The sequence below is a fragment of the Vanessa tameamea genome, chromosome 19, assembly GCF_037043105.1.
Source record: "Vanessa tameamea isolate UH-Manoa-2023 chromosome 19, ilVanTame1 primary haplotype, whole genome shotgun sequence".
Lineage (NCBI taxonomy): Eukaryota > Metazoa > Arthropoda > Insecta > Lepidoptera > Nymphalidae > Vanessa > Vanessa tameamea.
Genome location: NC_087327.1, coordinates 4,734,904 through 4,750,767, shown reverse-complemented (window position 1 = coordinate 4,750,767; position 15,864 = coordinate 4,734,904). Strand labels below are relative to the sequence as shown.

Genomic DNA, 15,864 nt, shown 5'->3' with positions numbered 1-15,864 from the left:
TGACCAATATTACCGATAGTATGGATAGTATTGGTCAAAATGATAGTATCGATAGTACTATCGATATCCTGAATAGTTTTCGAGGTCAACTATCGATAGTTCTGTAACACAGATTTCAATTCGTCGGTTTAATTTATAGTAAATTTGGTAAAAGCTTACCAAAAACTAATTAAAAATAAAAACGGGAAACAAACGTAAAATTGTAATTAATTTTGAACAAACTGAATAAGAATGATATCCCTGATACAAGTCATCATAAAATATAACCTATATACATTATATAAATCGATCATAAAATCGATTCAAGCAGCTGTCAATTACGTTAAAGTAATAACTAATAATCGTTCTTTTATACGTTTTATACGTTGCACTTACAATGATAAATTCAACTGCAAATTTAGTTACGGACACAACGAATATAGATACGTTGTTATATTCTTTTAAATTATACAAATCACCTAAAAATTGCAAAACTAAAACACTAGGACCTAATTTTTCACCAAAATACCATCTATACTGCTTAGAAATTAAAATGTTTTACAAGTAAGTATACAAAAGTCTCAAGTATTTTAATTAATTTACTTCAATATTGACAAAAACTACCTTTACTAGTGCAATAACTCTGATCAAGTCGTATATCTCGAATATCGATTTACTTCGATTGTATCGCTAATCGCTATCCATATTGATCGTAAATTTTTGGCTAACAGTCTAAAACTGTTTGTTTAATCGTAAGATTAAAATAATTTAAAACTTTACGAATAATTTAATCATTTTGATAGACTATAATATTCCTTTCAAGCGATACCAAAATATTAAACTAATTATTAGACTAAATGCCTTATCGTTAATAAGATCGTTAACAAATAAAAAAAAAAACAAATTAAACAAACTATAAACAACATCTTGTGTGATTCTCGTGCAAAACGTTAGAAAAATTATAATATTACTATTAATGACAGTAAAAATTAAAATGTTTTTCTTTTTACTCTGTGTACAACAACTACAGGAATAAAATAGTTTGTGGTCGGGGAATTCCAAGTTTATAAATTAGTTTTAGTTTATTTCAACTGGTTTATACGTGTCTAGAGAGTTCCAAAACAAATTATTTTAGTGTCCAGTCCAACTTAAAACTATTAGTTTCAATACCGGCAGTCCTTACTGAAGGTAGGTAATATTTGATATAGGTATATTTATTGATATTGTTCTTTGTGTTTCAAATTTAAAAAGTGATAAGTCAAAATGACATCTACTCCTAACGAAATATTATTTTTCGATTTTTGAAAATTGGTGAATGTTTCTGAAATGAATTTTATTTTACAGTGATAAACAAAATGTTTTGTGAAGTTTGCGGCATAGTTGATGAACATTATGATGAAAATGCGCTTGTTTTTCATAAGGATACGCCTAAACATTTATGCAACTTAATATTACTAAACTACAAACACAAAAAGTAAGTTGTACATTTTACCTACAAGTAGTTGATAATTTGCATCTAAATAAATAAATAATTTCTTAAGAAGCTAAAGTTTACACGTGTATTGACTCTTATATCTTATTCATATTTATTTATTGCCAAGACATTATAGACTAATCAAGTAATTAATTAGAACTTAAATCTATTATTTATACACTATAAATATTGTTTCCATTCTATCACTTAAAAATTACAATATGGAAAAAATATTTTAAGACTTCAATTTTGTCGGTATATGAAGTATTTCATTAATTTTCTAATCTATAATAGCAGCTATTCTTTTCTACATCTCTTCAATACATTTTCAATTAATTCTTTTTTGCTTAGACGGTTGTTCAGCAAGAACCGAGATGGGGTGATAATTTTGTGTAGTGCTAAATATATGTCAGAAAACACTACTGGTGTAACTGTACAAGACAGCGATCACCACAAAATCATAATTTATGTAAGTATTATTTGTATTTGTTGTGTTATTTAATTGTATTATTTTAATAAAAAGTATAATCATTTACATACATTATATAATGTCTAAGATAGTAGAGTAGACAAGATAAGTAGCGATTCTTTCAATTTCTTATCTATAAATTGTATAGCTGCAATAATATTACTTGATCATAAAATAATTTAATGGTGAAAAATATATAAAAAGTAATCTAAGTACATGCATAGACTGTAATTCTAATAAAATGGTTAATTCTTAATGTTAGTTAGTTACTTATTTTTAACAATCTTTTCATTTTCAAATTATTAAGAGTGTTGATTTTTAGAGAGCACATTCTCCTATTTCTTTGTCCTTGTGTTATATTTGCAAATATAACATAACTGTATTATTATACCATATTGATAAAGTATATATGGATAGATTGTTCTAGTATATAAAATGTTAGTGTAATATTTCTATGTACAGACTAGATGATATAATAATTAATTAGTTTCAAATGAAACAATTTCAATCAAAAATACTTTAAATACTTGGTATGCTAAAGTTTTTTCCATGAAATATGCTCCCTAAGAAAGTTGCCCTTATGCAGTCATTGGTTATTTCTAAGGATTGTCTAATTAATTAATCCTCACACATTGTCTGATGAGGAGTGAATGTTTTGTTTCTTTGGAGTTCAAAATGTAGTTTGGACTTTTTATTCTAATTACTATTCTGTTAATTTAGTGGCATGTTAACTTTTTATCGAATTATTATTTTATTTTTACAGGTAAAACCCAATGAACAAGTGACATTTTCATTCAGCATTCAAAATGATATGAAGAATGAGGATTTACTGGTGATAGGTGTACAACTAGCTCACCCGCAGCCACAATTTATAATGTCCAAACATCCCTACATTTTTGGAAAAGATCCCAATATTTTGATGAAAAGTAAGTACATATATTTATATTTTTTCTTTAAGTTGTTGATTAATCTTGAGAGTTATTGTGATAGATGGTACATTGTTTTAATAGTTGATACAATATACCTTGCTGCTGTTACCTCTTTGTATGGGTAAAATTGAATACCAAGTACCCCTTGCTAATTATTCCCATTAAATTGGTATTTCCAAAAATCTTTTCAACATTTTTTTCCTAAAACAATGTTATTTAAATATAAAATTGTAGCAAATTTTAATATGTTATTTTTATCAATTATATTGAAAAAAAATCTGTGCATTGGTAACTTGCCTTGTGATAAAAGTAAGATAAGTTTTGAGTACATTGTTCAATGCTATCAAACAAATATGTAATTCAAAAGGTTTAGATGAGTCAACTCTTTGTATATATATTGATAATATTATTTTATCAGAAATGTGCAATAGTTTTCACTCTTTCTATTTACAATTATTTTATGTATTGTTATAATTTTCAGTTTTCTTATCAAATGATGATCTGATGTTGCCTGTTTTTTGCATGAAGTGCAATAAAGTATATATATATATATAACGGCGAGCCAGCAATATTGTTTGGTTCGGGATCATCATCTTCGTCATACATATTCACAAATAATACAACAAATCGATAGCTGAATTATCGTATATTGATTTTTACAATATTTCATTGGCCGCGACCACATCTGTCTTATCCTTCTTGACAACTGACATTTTTTATGTTTTTCTAACATTACAAAGAGTTATTGACTTCACTGGCCATCCAGAATCAAATCTCAAAACTTAGAGATTACAATCAAAGTATTAATTATCTGATGCTGCGACATATATATATATATAAAATTAATTGAAATATAAGTTGGGTTTCTTGTAGTATCTTATAAAAACTATTTTTCTTTTTATATGATTAGTTTTATGACTCAATGTTAGAATTTTAGCAAGATTTAAGAATATGTTCTTTAAATAGTTATTTATTATTGCGAAATATGCACATTTCCTAAAAATCATATATTCATAGTAAGTCTCAAAGGAAATTTGTTTATAAGGGTATGTATAAGTTCCTTGTGTTTGTTTACAGAAGAGTAGAAAAATTTTAACTATTTCTTTTATATGTGTATGACTTTTGACTATATAACTTATTGTCACCATGCTCGCACTATATCTTGCTATTGATATAATATACTGTATATGTTATTCTCACAGAATCGTCTATAAAGGAAGATGTTAGTGTCAATTTTAAAGCAGTGGATATTGGGCAGTACGAGATGCCTATAATGTTTACTTTTCATAGAAGAAGTGATGAGAAAAACTTAATATTCATACGTGAAATGGTGAGTGTACTTATCACATTTAGTAATGGACAATATATGAATTATTTGTAAAGAGATACTGTTATCAAAATAACTTAATCTTCACTTGCATACTTTGAAATTAGCTATACTTAATATTATACTAGCGATCCGCACCAGCTTCGCACGGGTGCAGTGCTGATACTAAATATACTGCAGAATGTCTTACAACATTCACAGATTTTTTTTTATTAAACAATAGAAACCGCTATGTCCCTGCGTTTTCAGTCTGTAGTGTCTTTGAAAATATTCATTTAAATAACATACTGTAAAGGGCCATATTGATCTATATTGAATACACAATGTATTTAAGGTACTTAATTGGATAAGGCTAAATGCTGTATTTGCTTTTTTGAAAACCTCTTTAAGGTGTACAGTACTGTAGGGCATTATTTTGATCTATCTCGTAGGGTTCAGCCAGCGTTTGCAATGTTAGCGCAAAAAAAATGTGTTTATTTACGACATCACTTTAGAAACCTCTAAAATAATCAGTTTCTCTACTATATTGTGCATGTATTATACATATAAACATTCCATGTAAGGGGTGAGTTATTCCAGTGTCAATATCAATAAGCAGTTGTTACCATTTATCATCAGGTGGCCCCTTTGCCAGTCGGCCTTTCTATACTAAATAAAAAAATAATAACTTGAAGAAACTTATTGAACACACTTTAGCAATAAATACAAAAGATAATTTAACTTAGTCAAAACTATATATATTGAATTGATATTGTAATAGTTATTTATAATATTTTAATTTACAGGTAGTCCTGGTACAAGAGGAGTTTTTATTACTAGGAAGTAACAAAAGTCCATACACTTCTTCAAATTGGGAGAAAGCTGATCATTTCGTCGAGTCAACTACACATGTGTATGTATATATTTTTTGAGTGGCTCGGTAACATAACTATAACATAACTGGTGAATAATAGATCAATCTGAATATTTTTAAGATAAATGATATTACTAGCTCATTTATTTGAGGTAATTTGTAGTTTTTTGTTTATTTAAATGTTCCTAAAATATCAAGTGAGATTAGAGCAACGAGTCATTATTACTATTTAATTATTTTAAAATAAACATTGATTCCACATAATAATTCTTTAATAGGCCTTATCAAGTTAAATACAAAATTCCAAAGTTATTGAAAATTTTACTGCCCCGCGGTCTTGACGAGAAGGCTTTGGAGGAATTGAAAGAATCTTCTGAAAATCTAATGAAGTTGAGGAAACTATTAATATCTACCAGGTAAAATTTTTATAATTTTTTTTGCCATACATACACATAATAAATAATCTATAAGGAACTATTAATAAGATAACATAGTCTATAAGTTAATAATTTTATTTAACTATATTATAAAGTTGACTTGAATGAGCTACAAAAATACAAATATAATTTTCAAGGAACATGTGATATCTTATAGTTCAAAGTACATCATTATTCTGTGTAATTTATTTGTATATTGAATATTATAATTCAGCAAATTAGGTCAGCGAGACGCTTGTTATGCCAGCAGGTACCATGTATGTGTAGATTTGATCTTTATAGCAAATGTTTCATTAAGAGAACAAAAAAATATTCATGAAAATTCGTCCAATCATGATTTCAATGATACATACATACAAATTACTGTATATATACCGAAAACAAATCCAATAATTTGAATTTTTGGTTATTATTTTAACCTTATTAAATTGTTATATTGAATACAACATATATTTCTAACATATTTACGATCAATGTTATTAACTCAATTATTCAATGCATCAAACGGATCAGGAAGAGATCAATTATATGATAAATTCATTCATTTTTAGTGTTTTAATTTGTTATTGTGGACTTTTCGATGGGCATATTCATATATATATTTTTTAATTTATTTGATAAATTAAAGGTCCTCTTTGTAAAAATACGTTTATATATTATAAAACTTATTAAAGTTGTATATTATGTATAAGAAAAGCGAAACATTGCCTGCCTGATGGTAGACAAAAATTAAACACTCCTTTTTATAATATTTAATTAGCACTCAGTATATAATCTTTCCAAATCTGTCTAATGCTACAGATCTCAAAAATGTGTACAGAAAACAGTAACTTTGAGCTCATTCCCCTGATAACACAATTTAATCAAATGAAAATAAGTTATATAGATGGTTTTTAATTAAGAAAGCACTTATTTATTTTCGTTTTGTGGATAGACTTTAATCAATCTTAAGGTTTTGAGACCTTTGTTTAGAAGTTGGATATTTACTGTATGTTGTTTTTTATATATAAAGTACTATATCATTATATCACCTTATCATTTTTAGAGCAATATTCGATGAAGGACCAACAAAAAACAACTACATGTTATACTTTCACCATTTGCTCTGGTGGGAGGAAATTATTTCCAGAATTAATTTAAGGGTGAGTTATGTTACTTCCTATTAAAACAATGTACTTAAAAAAGTGTTACATGTTCTTATATATTCAAATCAACCATGTTCGTCTAGTGGCTAGTTCATAAGGCTGCAGATCCTAATGTCCTGAGTTCAAATTCTGGGTCAAAATCAGTCAGAAGGACTTCATCATAATCGAAAAGCTTATAATTATAGTCAATTCGAATAGGAGGAGTAAAGATAAATAACAATAACTGACATGAAATTGTTTGGTCAATACCTAAATATCTAAATTTGTTTACATAATCTGTGGTATTAAATATTATTTATGAATTATTAATAATTATAAATTAGTTTTAAACAAAAATTTTATAACAGAGTTCCAGTAAGTAGAGGGATAATTATATTTAATTAATGAGCCAGTTTGAACTGCAATAAAATAAGGTTTTGTGTTGGTTGTTTTTTTTTTTTGTAATATAGTTTCTATTACATATTTCAATTGAGTTTATTTTTATTGTCTGCATGTTATGCATTATAGCTTTATATTGTTTTTTTTTTCAGAAATATAATATGGCAGGTGTTCAAATTGAACAAAGAGGAGATGTTTTTGTGCTGGAAGTGCCCGGTTTGGCTGAGAAAAGACCGTCGCTACTAAGAGGTAACTAAAATCTATATGTCTTATGTGTTTTGTCATTATACTATGCGTTTGTAAACGCTGTATTTTAAATTTAATGAGATAATCAACACGATTATCACATTAAGTTGAATTTTATTTTATTGTTGCACGTCGGATGATCTGTTTTGCCTGCGCGGAACGTAATAAAATAAGTCGCACGCGTAATCCAGGGGGCGAAATAAAAAAGTACCTATTTTGAGAGTTGTTAAGGTGATTGATGATGACGCTTTTTCGGCTTTGCACGATCATCGCGTTCGACATGTTTTTCTTGCATGCACATCAAAACTAAAAATTACATTCACTAGTTATTACATAATTGAATGAGATAAAGCGAGCCACGTAAAACGCACTGGTATATAAATGGTTATGGTGTTTGTTATTTAGTATCCTTTTCTTATGATGTAAGTCGGCAGACGAGCAAATAGGCCACCTGATGGAAAGTGGTCACCGCCGACCATAGACAATGGCGCTGTAAGAAATATTAACCATTTACTATACCGCCAATGCACCACCAACCTTGGGAACTAAGATGATATGACCCTTGTAGGTACACTGGTTCGCTCACCCTTCAAACCGGAATACAGCAATACTGGGTAATGCTGTTTAGCGGTAGCTTATATCTTGTAGATTCTTAAGTGCTTTATATATGTTTTATTTTCCAGGCGATCGGGTTTTCATCCGCCCAGCGACAGCTCAGAATGTGATATTCGAAAGTGTCATCAAGAATATTGATGATTGCCATATTCACTTGTCTAATATTGATCAATCGTGAGTACTACGATTCTCAAATTATAAAAGTTTTATGTCGTTTCGAATATCTTAAAATCGGAGGACGCGACATTAAAACATACAAATCATCATCATCGATCGACCGATACAAATCGGATCGAGGTAAATAACTCGAGTGAAATATATTTTCGAAACGGTTTCAGGTTCGCGCTGGTCTACAGCGCCGACGCGACGTACGACGTGCGCTTCCTGATGTCGCGCGTGCCCGCGGAGCGCATGCACGAAGCCGTGTCGGCGCTGTTCAGCAGCAAGCAGGAGAGCCGCGCGTTCCCCCGCGCCGCGCCGCGCGCGCCGCCGCCCCGCGCGCTCGCCAAGTGAGTCCCGCGCCCGCCAGCGTTACCGGCGGATTACAGGATTCATTCACTAAACCGATTCGCGATTCGAACCCCTGGCCGGTAGCTCTGTACTCGCTGATCTAGTCCGTTCCACTTATTTTTGGCGCTACTAATATATTAAATCTACTAACGATCGCACCGCAATTTGATTTTTGTTAGGTTTTATAACCCACTAATAGCTGGCAATGCGGAACAAAAGTCGGCGGTGGAGCACATCGTGGCTGGCACTTCGGGCTTGGCGCCTTACATCGTGTTCGGGCCGCCGGGAACTGGAAAAACTATGACTATTGTCGAAGCTATCATCCAGGTATAGTGAAATCGTTGTTTTTACAAATAAAATGATCTCAAGTATCGTTAGCTTCAAACATCAACATTTTATCTATACAATATTTCGATTTAAATGGCGAGTGAGTCAATGTATACTCTATTCCATCCATAACAGGAAAAAAGCCAAATAAACAACATTTGTAGCCAATTGACGCGATATCATTGGTCGAGAGCTTGACTATTCTATGATATTCACTATGGATTTGCGTAAAAATGGCGTTTTGAAGAAACATTTAAGGAAGGAAAATATGAATAGTGAATAAAATTTTAGCATACAATTATAATGTACCAACTTACATTACAATATAGTTAAAAAGAAAACGAAAAGATAGTTGTTGAAAACAAATAAAATGAATATTATTTACACAATATTAACATTCACACTCTCGCACACATTGATTTTTCTTATAATTTACAGCTGGTAGTGCGTAATACGAAAAATCGCATTATGGTGTGCACTGACTCCAACATGGCGGCGGACCACATTGCTCTGATGTTAATGCATTACAACAAACAGCTAAACATAAGCAACTTCCTCCTTAGAGCCAGCTCGCAGTCTAGAGAATGGTATGCACTTGACTTCCTGCCGATATCAATCCGTAGAGTAAATATAGCCTATAGAGACTTTAATTAGAAATCTCGGCCTTGCATTTAGAGGTTTAAATTCTTTATGGCATCAATAAATTCGCTTCAAAATAATTGCCTCGGGCGGCCCTTACAACACCTACCGATTCAGACAGTGACTCTATTATATCTGCTGGGCCTACACGGCACTAACACGAGTGTACACGCGACAGGAGCGTGATGCCGCCTGCGCTGGCGGGCGTGTCCAACGGCACGAGCTACGAGAGCTTCTTCTCCGTCAGCAACGTGTACGTATCCAGTTACAGGATCTTCGTCACCACGCTACTGCACGCTGCCAAATACGGATCGTGAGTTTCCTTTAACATACACCTTGATTTTTATTATATTTTTACGTCACCGGCAGACATAAATAGATCACAACTAAGTTTCTTTTTAGAGATATAAAGTTGTAAATGATGGTTATATTATGATATATAGAAAATTTAATACTTGTGGTTTTTACCATCGATACGTTTTTACTTATATTGATTTATTTTACGTTCCTTTTTGTACATTATTTTTAACATTACAAGCATTTTATTTATATTAGGTTCTGCATGCATGTATTACCGAGACTGATGAATATTGTCGACTAACTGACCAACATCTGAAACAGGACGAGGAGCCAAGCGGCGTACAAATTGCAAATGACGCATCTGTTCATCGACGAGGCGGCGCAAGCGTCGGAGCCGGCCACGCTGGTGCCCGTGACGGGGCTGCTGGCGCCCAACGGGCACCTCGTGCTGGCCGGCGACCCGCAGCAGCTCGGCCCCGTCTGCATATCCAAGGAGGCGACAGATAGAGGGCTAGGTGAGAGTACTACGTCGCCATTCATCAATCTTCGTTATTACTTAGAGTATTTTTTAATTTTGGGTCATCTATAGCCTATTCCAATGACAGAAGACGAAGATATAAAAAATCTTAGAATCTAATATTCCGTGCAATTTACAAATTTTATATATTACACAACAGTTTCTAATTGATATATATATATAATTATTAATCATACAATATATCCAATTTAATGTTAATCCAAAGTTCGATAACAACTTCGACGACATTCAAAATTCAACGTTTTCACCAATTCCTAATGATTTTAATTCCATAGATAATTTTAGATCTCGACCAATGTTGCCATGTTCAATCTAAGAATTGTTTTTAGAGTTCTATACCCAAAGGGTAAAACGGAACTTATTACTAAGATTCCGCTGTCCGTCCGTCTCTCACCAGGCTGTATCTTATAAACCGTGATAGTTCGACATTAAATTCATCATCACACATCACAGATGATGTATTTCTATTGCCGCTATATCAACAAACACTAGAACATGGAATAAAATAAATATTTAAGGGGGTTCCCATACAACAGACACGATTTTTTTATTATTTTTATAAATAATGTTATATGAAACCCTTCGCGCGTGAGTCCTCGCACTTGTTTTATCGGTACTCTTTTTACTATTGGAATATGATTATATTTCATATGGTATATTTTTTATCTTTCAACAATCCTTTGCGTTTATCATATATAAATATATATTTATTAAAAAGCAACTGATATCTATTATATTATTCATATATTTAATTATTGTCACCAGGTCAGTCGCTACTAGCACGGTTGAAGCAAACACACGAAAACCTTTACACAGATACAAACTATATAACGATGCTTGTCAAAAACTTCCGATCGCATCCGGACATTTTGGCAATACCAAATGAATTGTTTTACGATAATAGTTTGGAAGTAAGTATGTTCAGCATTCGTGTATCTTTTTCTTATTTTGAATACAAGAAAACATGTAAATATTTTTTTGTACCAAAGGTTGTATATATATGTATATTAAACTTGGATTGGATGGATTTTATTGGTAATTGTTTGTCATTATTTCGACCAATGTTTCGACAAAAATATATTCAGATAATAAAATAACACTTAAATGTTATTATTCATTTATTGTGTGTTTATTTTGTGGTAGGGCTTTGTGCAAGGTAGGTACCACTCATATATTATATACTAGCTGTTACCCGCGACTTTGCTCACGTATAATATGAATATATTTACAAATTAACTTAAAATATTACGTTAATGTAAGACCTCTTTGTATACCACATTGGTTTGTATTTCAGCCCTTAGGGTAGAATACCCAGAAAGGTTTTCTAATCGGTAGCCCAAAAATAAAATTTCGAGCTTCTAATTTCAATATGACGGACTTCCAGACTAACCCGTATACGAAATGTCAACACCTATTTTTCCCTTTAGGCCTAAAATATCAAGAAACGCTTAAGAGCGTAGTTTGTAAGCGTGCGAATTTATTTTAGAACACACACATAGGTACTTTCCAATAATACAGTTGCATTGTGCAGTGTATTGTACGCATCCCCGGAGACAATTAGTTGCTTGTTTTAGGTCCAACGAATAAATTAAATTTTCATTGCGCGTTCATAACGTAGGATTTATAAAAATACATTTAATTACAAGTAATGTATTAGCTACAAGGTTGTCACTCGCAAACACAATTATAAATTATTTGTTAGCATAGGGTGCGGTCAGAGTGCATTAAGATGCTTAATATACATTATGATTTTTATTGTTTCAACTGCATTCGTCTAACTAAATAATTACTATTTTCTGGATATTTTAAGGTTGTTAGGTATACTGAATTAGGGCGTAAATTATTTAAATTTTATAAATAAAAATAACGCAGGTACATTAATATCAAATGTTTTTTTTTTAATTAACTAGAAACTATAGACAAAATATTTTTTTTTGGTTAAACAAGTCTTTATTAAAAACAAAGTATTTTTATGAAATAATTCAATTAGAATTATTTTATATTACAAAAAAATCAGGGGGTGGCCCGTTGACGGTATCTGGTCATGAAAGGTACTAACTAAGTCTAGCATCAATACACAATGGAATGTATATCAACCGTTTTTGCTTAGCACTATGCACTATTTTAATTAAGCATTTAAATAATTAGAAATTAAGCAAAGGAGCGTTTGTTTTAAATTTCGAATTTAGAGAAAAAAATAAGCAGGATAGTGCAAACATTACATTACATTCAAGTACATTCAGGTATTAACTATGTTCATCCTTACAATTTCTACCTTTCTTACCCTTCGTACGATTCAACCAAATCGACTTGACGACATTTTTTTCTAGTAAATATTTAGATGTTTTTTTTTAAATTGAATATATATTTTTTCTTTGTGAACCGATATTAATAAAACAAACAAACACTACGCTATATGTTACCCCACGGTTACTACACTACAGATTTCGAACACTTACGATTTTATTATATAAATAGATTATCAAACTTTTGTGTTTTAATATTTTAATATTTAGTATAAGAACTAATTGTGGTATAATAATATAAAAAAAGGTTAAAACTGTCTATTTTATTGTATACAAAATATATATAAAAATATTGTAAGTTTAATTGAATCAGTTTTTTTTTATAATCATTTGTTAACTAACATCGAAAGAAATAAAAATAATTCTGTTGTCCTATCTATTTTTTAGGAGATTTATGATTGATCTTACTTCGCTCGGTTTGGCGCCATCTATTAGAATATATGGACGTAACTTCGTTACCTCGCTTAACCATTAGTTCACGGGCTTGCCGTTTTTTGTCGATTTTGTAAGTGTGTGCGTGCGATTCTCAAGGGCACTTAGCTCTTGTAGTCCTCTTAAATGTATAAAGATTTTTTTTAGAGGTAACTTTGTGATTTTTTTCTATCGTACCAAATTAATTACATCATGTTTTCAAAATAACAGATAACTAGCATGTATCCTGAAGATTATCATATATTTTTTTTATTTGGTTTACTGCATTGGATCATATACTTTTTTGCATTATAAAACTTGCATTTAGCTCATGTAGTCCCCTTAATAATTCTGGTTTTTTGTCAGATTATTCTACAAGCAGTATACTACTTTACCTCTCTGATCGGTAGGTTAAGCGTTAATAGTGATCCTAAAACTTTTTTTGTCGAACTTACAGCCCTTAGCAACCTTAGACCCACTCAGTGACAAGAACATCCTGGGCTTGGAGGGCCCAGAGGGCGCAGTTGTGTTCCACGCCGTGCACTCGCGCGAGCAACGCATGGGTAATGCGCCCAGGTATGGCAACCTATATTGTATATGCGTTATTTTCAAAGGCGTTATATTTTATTTTAATTGGACATTAAGTCTGTTTGGTAGGGTCACGTGGTTAAAGACTCAAACATCTTAGATCCGTAGTTAATGGCGCATTGAGGTTATAAGACAAGGCTTAATTTATTTTTATAAAATTTTAATAAATAATACCTCAATTTATGACGGACCAATTTCAGTATATTTAAAATTGTAAATCGAATTACTAAAGATATTTTCTTATTAAACTTGATCGTGTTGCTTGTTATAATTTTCCGAAACCCACTTTCCTGGGTGGGTTTATTATTAAATATTTTAAAAAAAACACAATATCCCTCGACTAAATTAATATTTAAATAAGGGACGTAAACAATGTGCACGGCATGTGTGTGTTTTAATAATTTAATTTTTTTTTTAATTAATTAAGATATTATAGATATTGTGATAAATAATGGTGAACATATATTATTAAAATATTTTAAAAATAGAGATGGGCGTAAGCGTCACCCGAACCGTCACAGTGTATCCCGAAATATGGTACACGTTCATGTATATTTCTCAAAATTATGCCATATTACATAATCATAGCAAAATTTGTAATCTACAAACGTAAAATATATGGCTTTCAACCATTAAAAATTATCTGCAATTGTAGAACCAAAAGTATATTTTAAAAAACGTAAAATATCAGCCTGTAAATTTTCCACTGCTGGGAAAGGTGGAGAACTTTTTTGTGGAGAATTTATGGAACTTATTCCAATAAATTCAATATATTCGAACTGATTTACTCACGTACATGTAAATTAAAAATATTGTCAATAAATATTAGTAGTGTTTTGTACATCAATTTGTGTTAACCTACGCCCATTTGTCCAACAGTTACTTCAACGAAAAAGAACTTGAAATGCTGAAGAGATATACAAAGGCTTTAATTGAAAAGCACCAAGTGTCTCCCAAAGATATCGGCATCATCGCTCCATACATTAGACAAGTATTTAAAAAACATACTATTATTAGTTTTTGTTTAGGCTATACTTGGTGGACCTAAAGTTCGAGATAATGCATACTACATATTTACTAATACTACATAATAAATCAAATAGGCTCAATTTCGAATAGTCATTTCAAAATTAACCCTAGAACACTAACTTTATTTTTATTGCCTATACCAAGAGTCATGGGCGCTGGAATAGCGCTCATAGCTCCCTCTAACCCACCACTTATTCGGAATGTACATGCTACCAAGAAGAACTGACATTTTTTTACCAATATGTTATGTTGTAATTACTACATACTTTTAATGGCATGGTAATATTAAAGGTGTACAAGATGAAAGGCTGGTTGACCAGTGAGAACTATAAAGAAATTGAAGTCGGCACGGTGGAGTCGTTTCAAGGGAAGGAGAAAAGAGTTATCCTCGTGTCTACAGTGAGGGCTAACTGTAGACTTTTGGACTACGACGCCAAATATGGTCTCGGCTTCTTAGTTGACGATAAGGTAAGTATATCAATGAATATGCTACTGTAAAAGCTCGAACTACGGTAAATCTTAAGATTTTCTAGTAAAACCTAAGATTTACCGATTATGAATGGTAAATATCCATAAAACTTTGGGATTCGAACTTTTACCATCATTCACTTGGTAAATCTTAGGATTTACATGTTAAGTTAGTTTAGGTTGGAATGGTAAAAGTCCGAAAAAGTCGTCCCTTTATAATAAATACTTACACTTACCAACTCATGTCGATATTTATTAGGTTTTACTGGAAAATCTTAAGATTTACCTTAGTTCGAACTTTTACAGTAACATATACAAAATGAAAGAAAAAAAAGAAGGTTTTTTAAAAAATTTAATAAAAAAAACTTCTTAGACATGAGATAATAAGCGTTTTTATTACTTTTGTAGCGTTACAACGTAACATTGACACGAGCTAAAGCCAAGCTGATCATAATTGGCAACCCCACGTGCCTGACGCGCGATGTAAAATGGCGTAAATATATGGATTACTGTCGACAGAGAAACAGTTATTACGGACATGAAACACAGCAGATAGAAAGAAGCTCCGCTCTACTGACAGAAATAGCTAGGTCAAGATTCGATAAATGCCGACTCTCTGACTTTATAATGCCGAAAGTTGAAACTGTTACAAAGAAAAATAAAAAGTAGATGCTTTTGATTTTTAAACTTTTAAGATATATTGACAGAAATACTTTTTCATAAACATTTAATCTATTTGTTTATTTTAATGAATGTTTAATCATAATATTTTTATAAGAAATTATGTTTGATATCATTATTATTTTATATTTCGTTTATTATTACCGTTTATGCATTAAAATAAGTAGATACATGCTCAAACGTTTTTATGTGTGTGTAAATTTTCTTTTTTCTCT

General features: G+C 31.1%; 1 protein-coding gene across 1 annotated transcript; it reads left to right on the top strand.

Moving 5' to 3' along the window:
- The first annotated feature begins 1,264 nt into the window (after window positions 1-1,264).
- Window positions 1,265-15,662, top strand: LOC113396132 (putative helicase mov-10-B.1). Its single transcript, XM_064217858.1, has 19 exons — window positions 1,265-1,453; window positions 1,805-1,922; window positions 2,686-2,848; window positions 4,054-4,185; window positions 4,968-5,070; window positions 5,310-5,447; window positions 6,514-6,610; window positions 7,144-7,240; window positions 7,921-8,026; window positions 8,191-8,361; window positions 8,542-8,689; window positions 9,128-9,276; window positions 9,507-9,641; window positions 9,950-10,143; window positions 10,932-11,077; window positions 13,341-13,459; window positions 14,351-14,462; window positions 14,792-14,968; window positions 15,377-15,662. The coding sequence occupies exons 1-19, from the start codon at window positions 1,335-1,337 to the stop codon at window positions 15,635-15,637; spliced, it is 2,685 nt and encodes an 894-aa protein (XP_064073928.1). The 5' UTR covers window positions 1,265-1,334; the 3' UTR covers window positions 15,638-15,662.
- The last annotated feature ends 202 nt before the right edge of the window (window positions 15,663-15,864 follow it).

What these genes read in the sequence shown, in the direction of transcription:
- LOC113396132 (XM_064217858.1), top strand. Translation starts at nt 1,335, where the DNA reads ATGTTTTGTGAAGTTTGCGGCATAGTTGATGAACATTATGATGAAAAT. An exon ending in ACCACAAAATCATAATTTAT is followed by an intron (nt 1,923 to 2,685) that starts GTAAGTATTATT and finishes TTATTTTTACAG; the next exon opens with GTAAAACCCAATGAACAAGT. An exon ending in TTTACGATAATAGTTTGGAA is followed by an intron (nt 11,078 to 13,340) that starts GTAAGTATGTTC and finishes TCGAACTTACAG; the next exon opens with CCCTTAGCAACCTTAGACCC.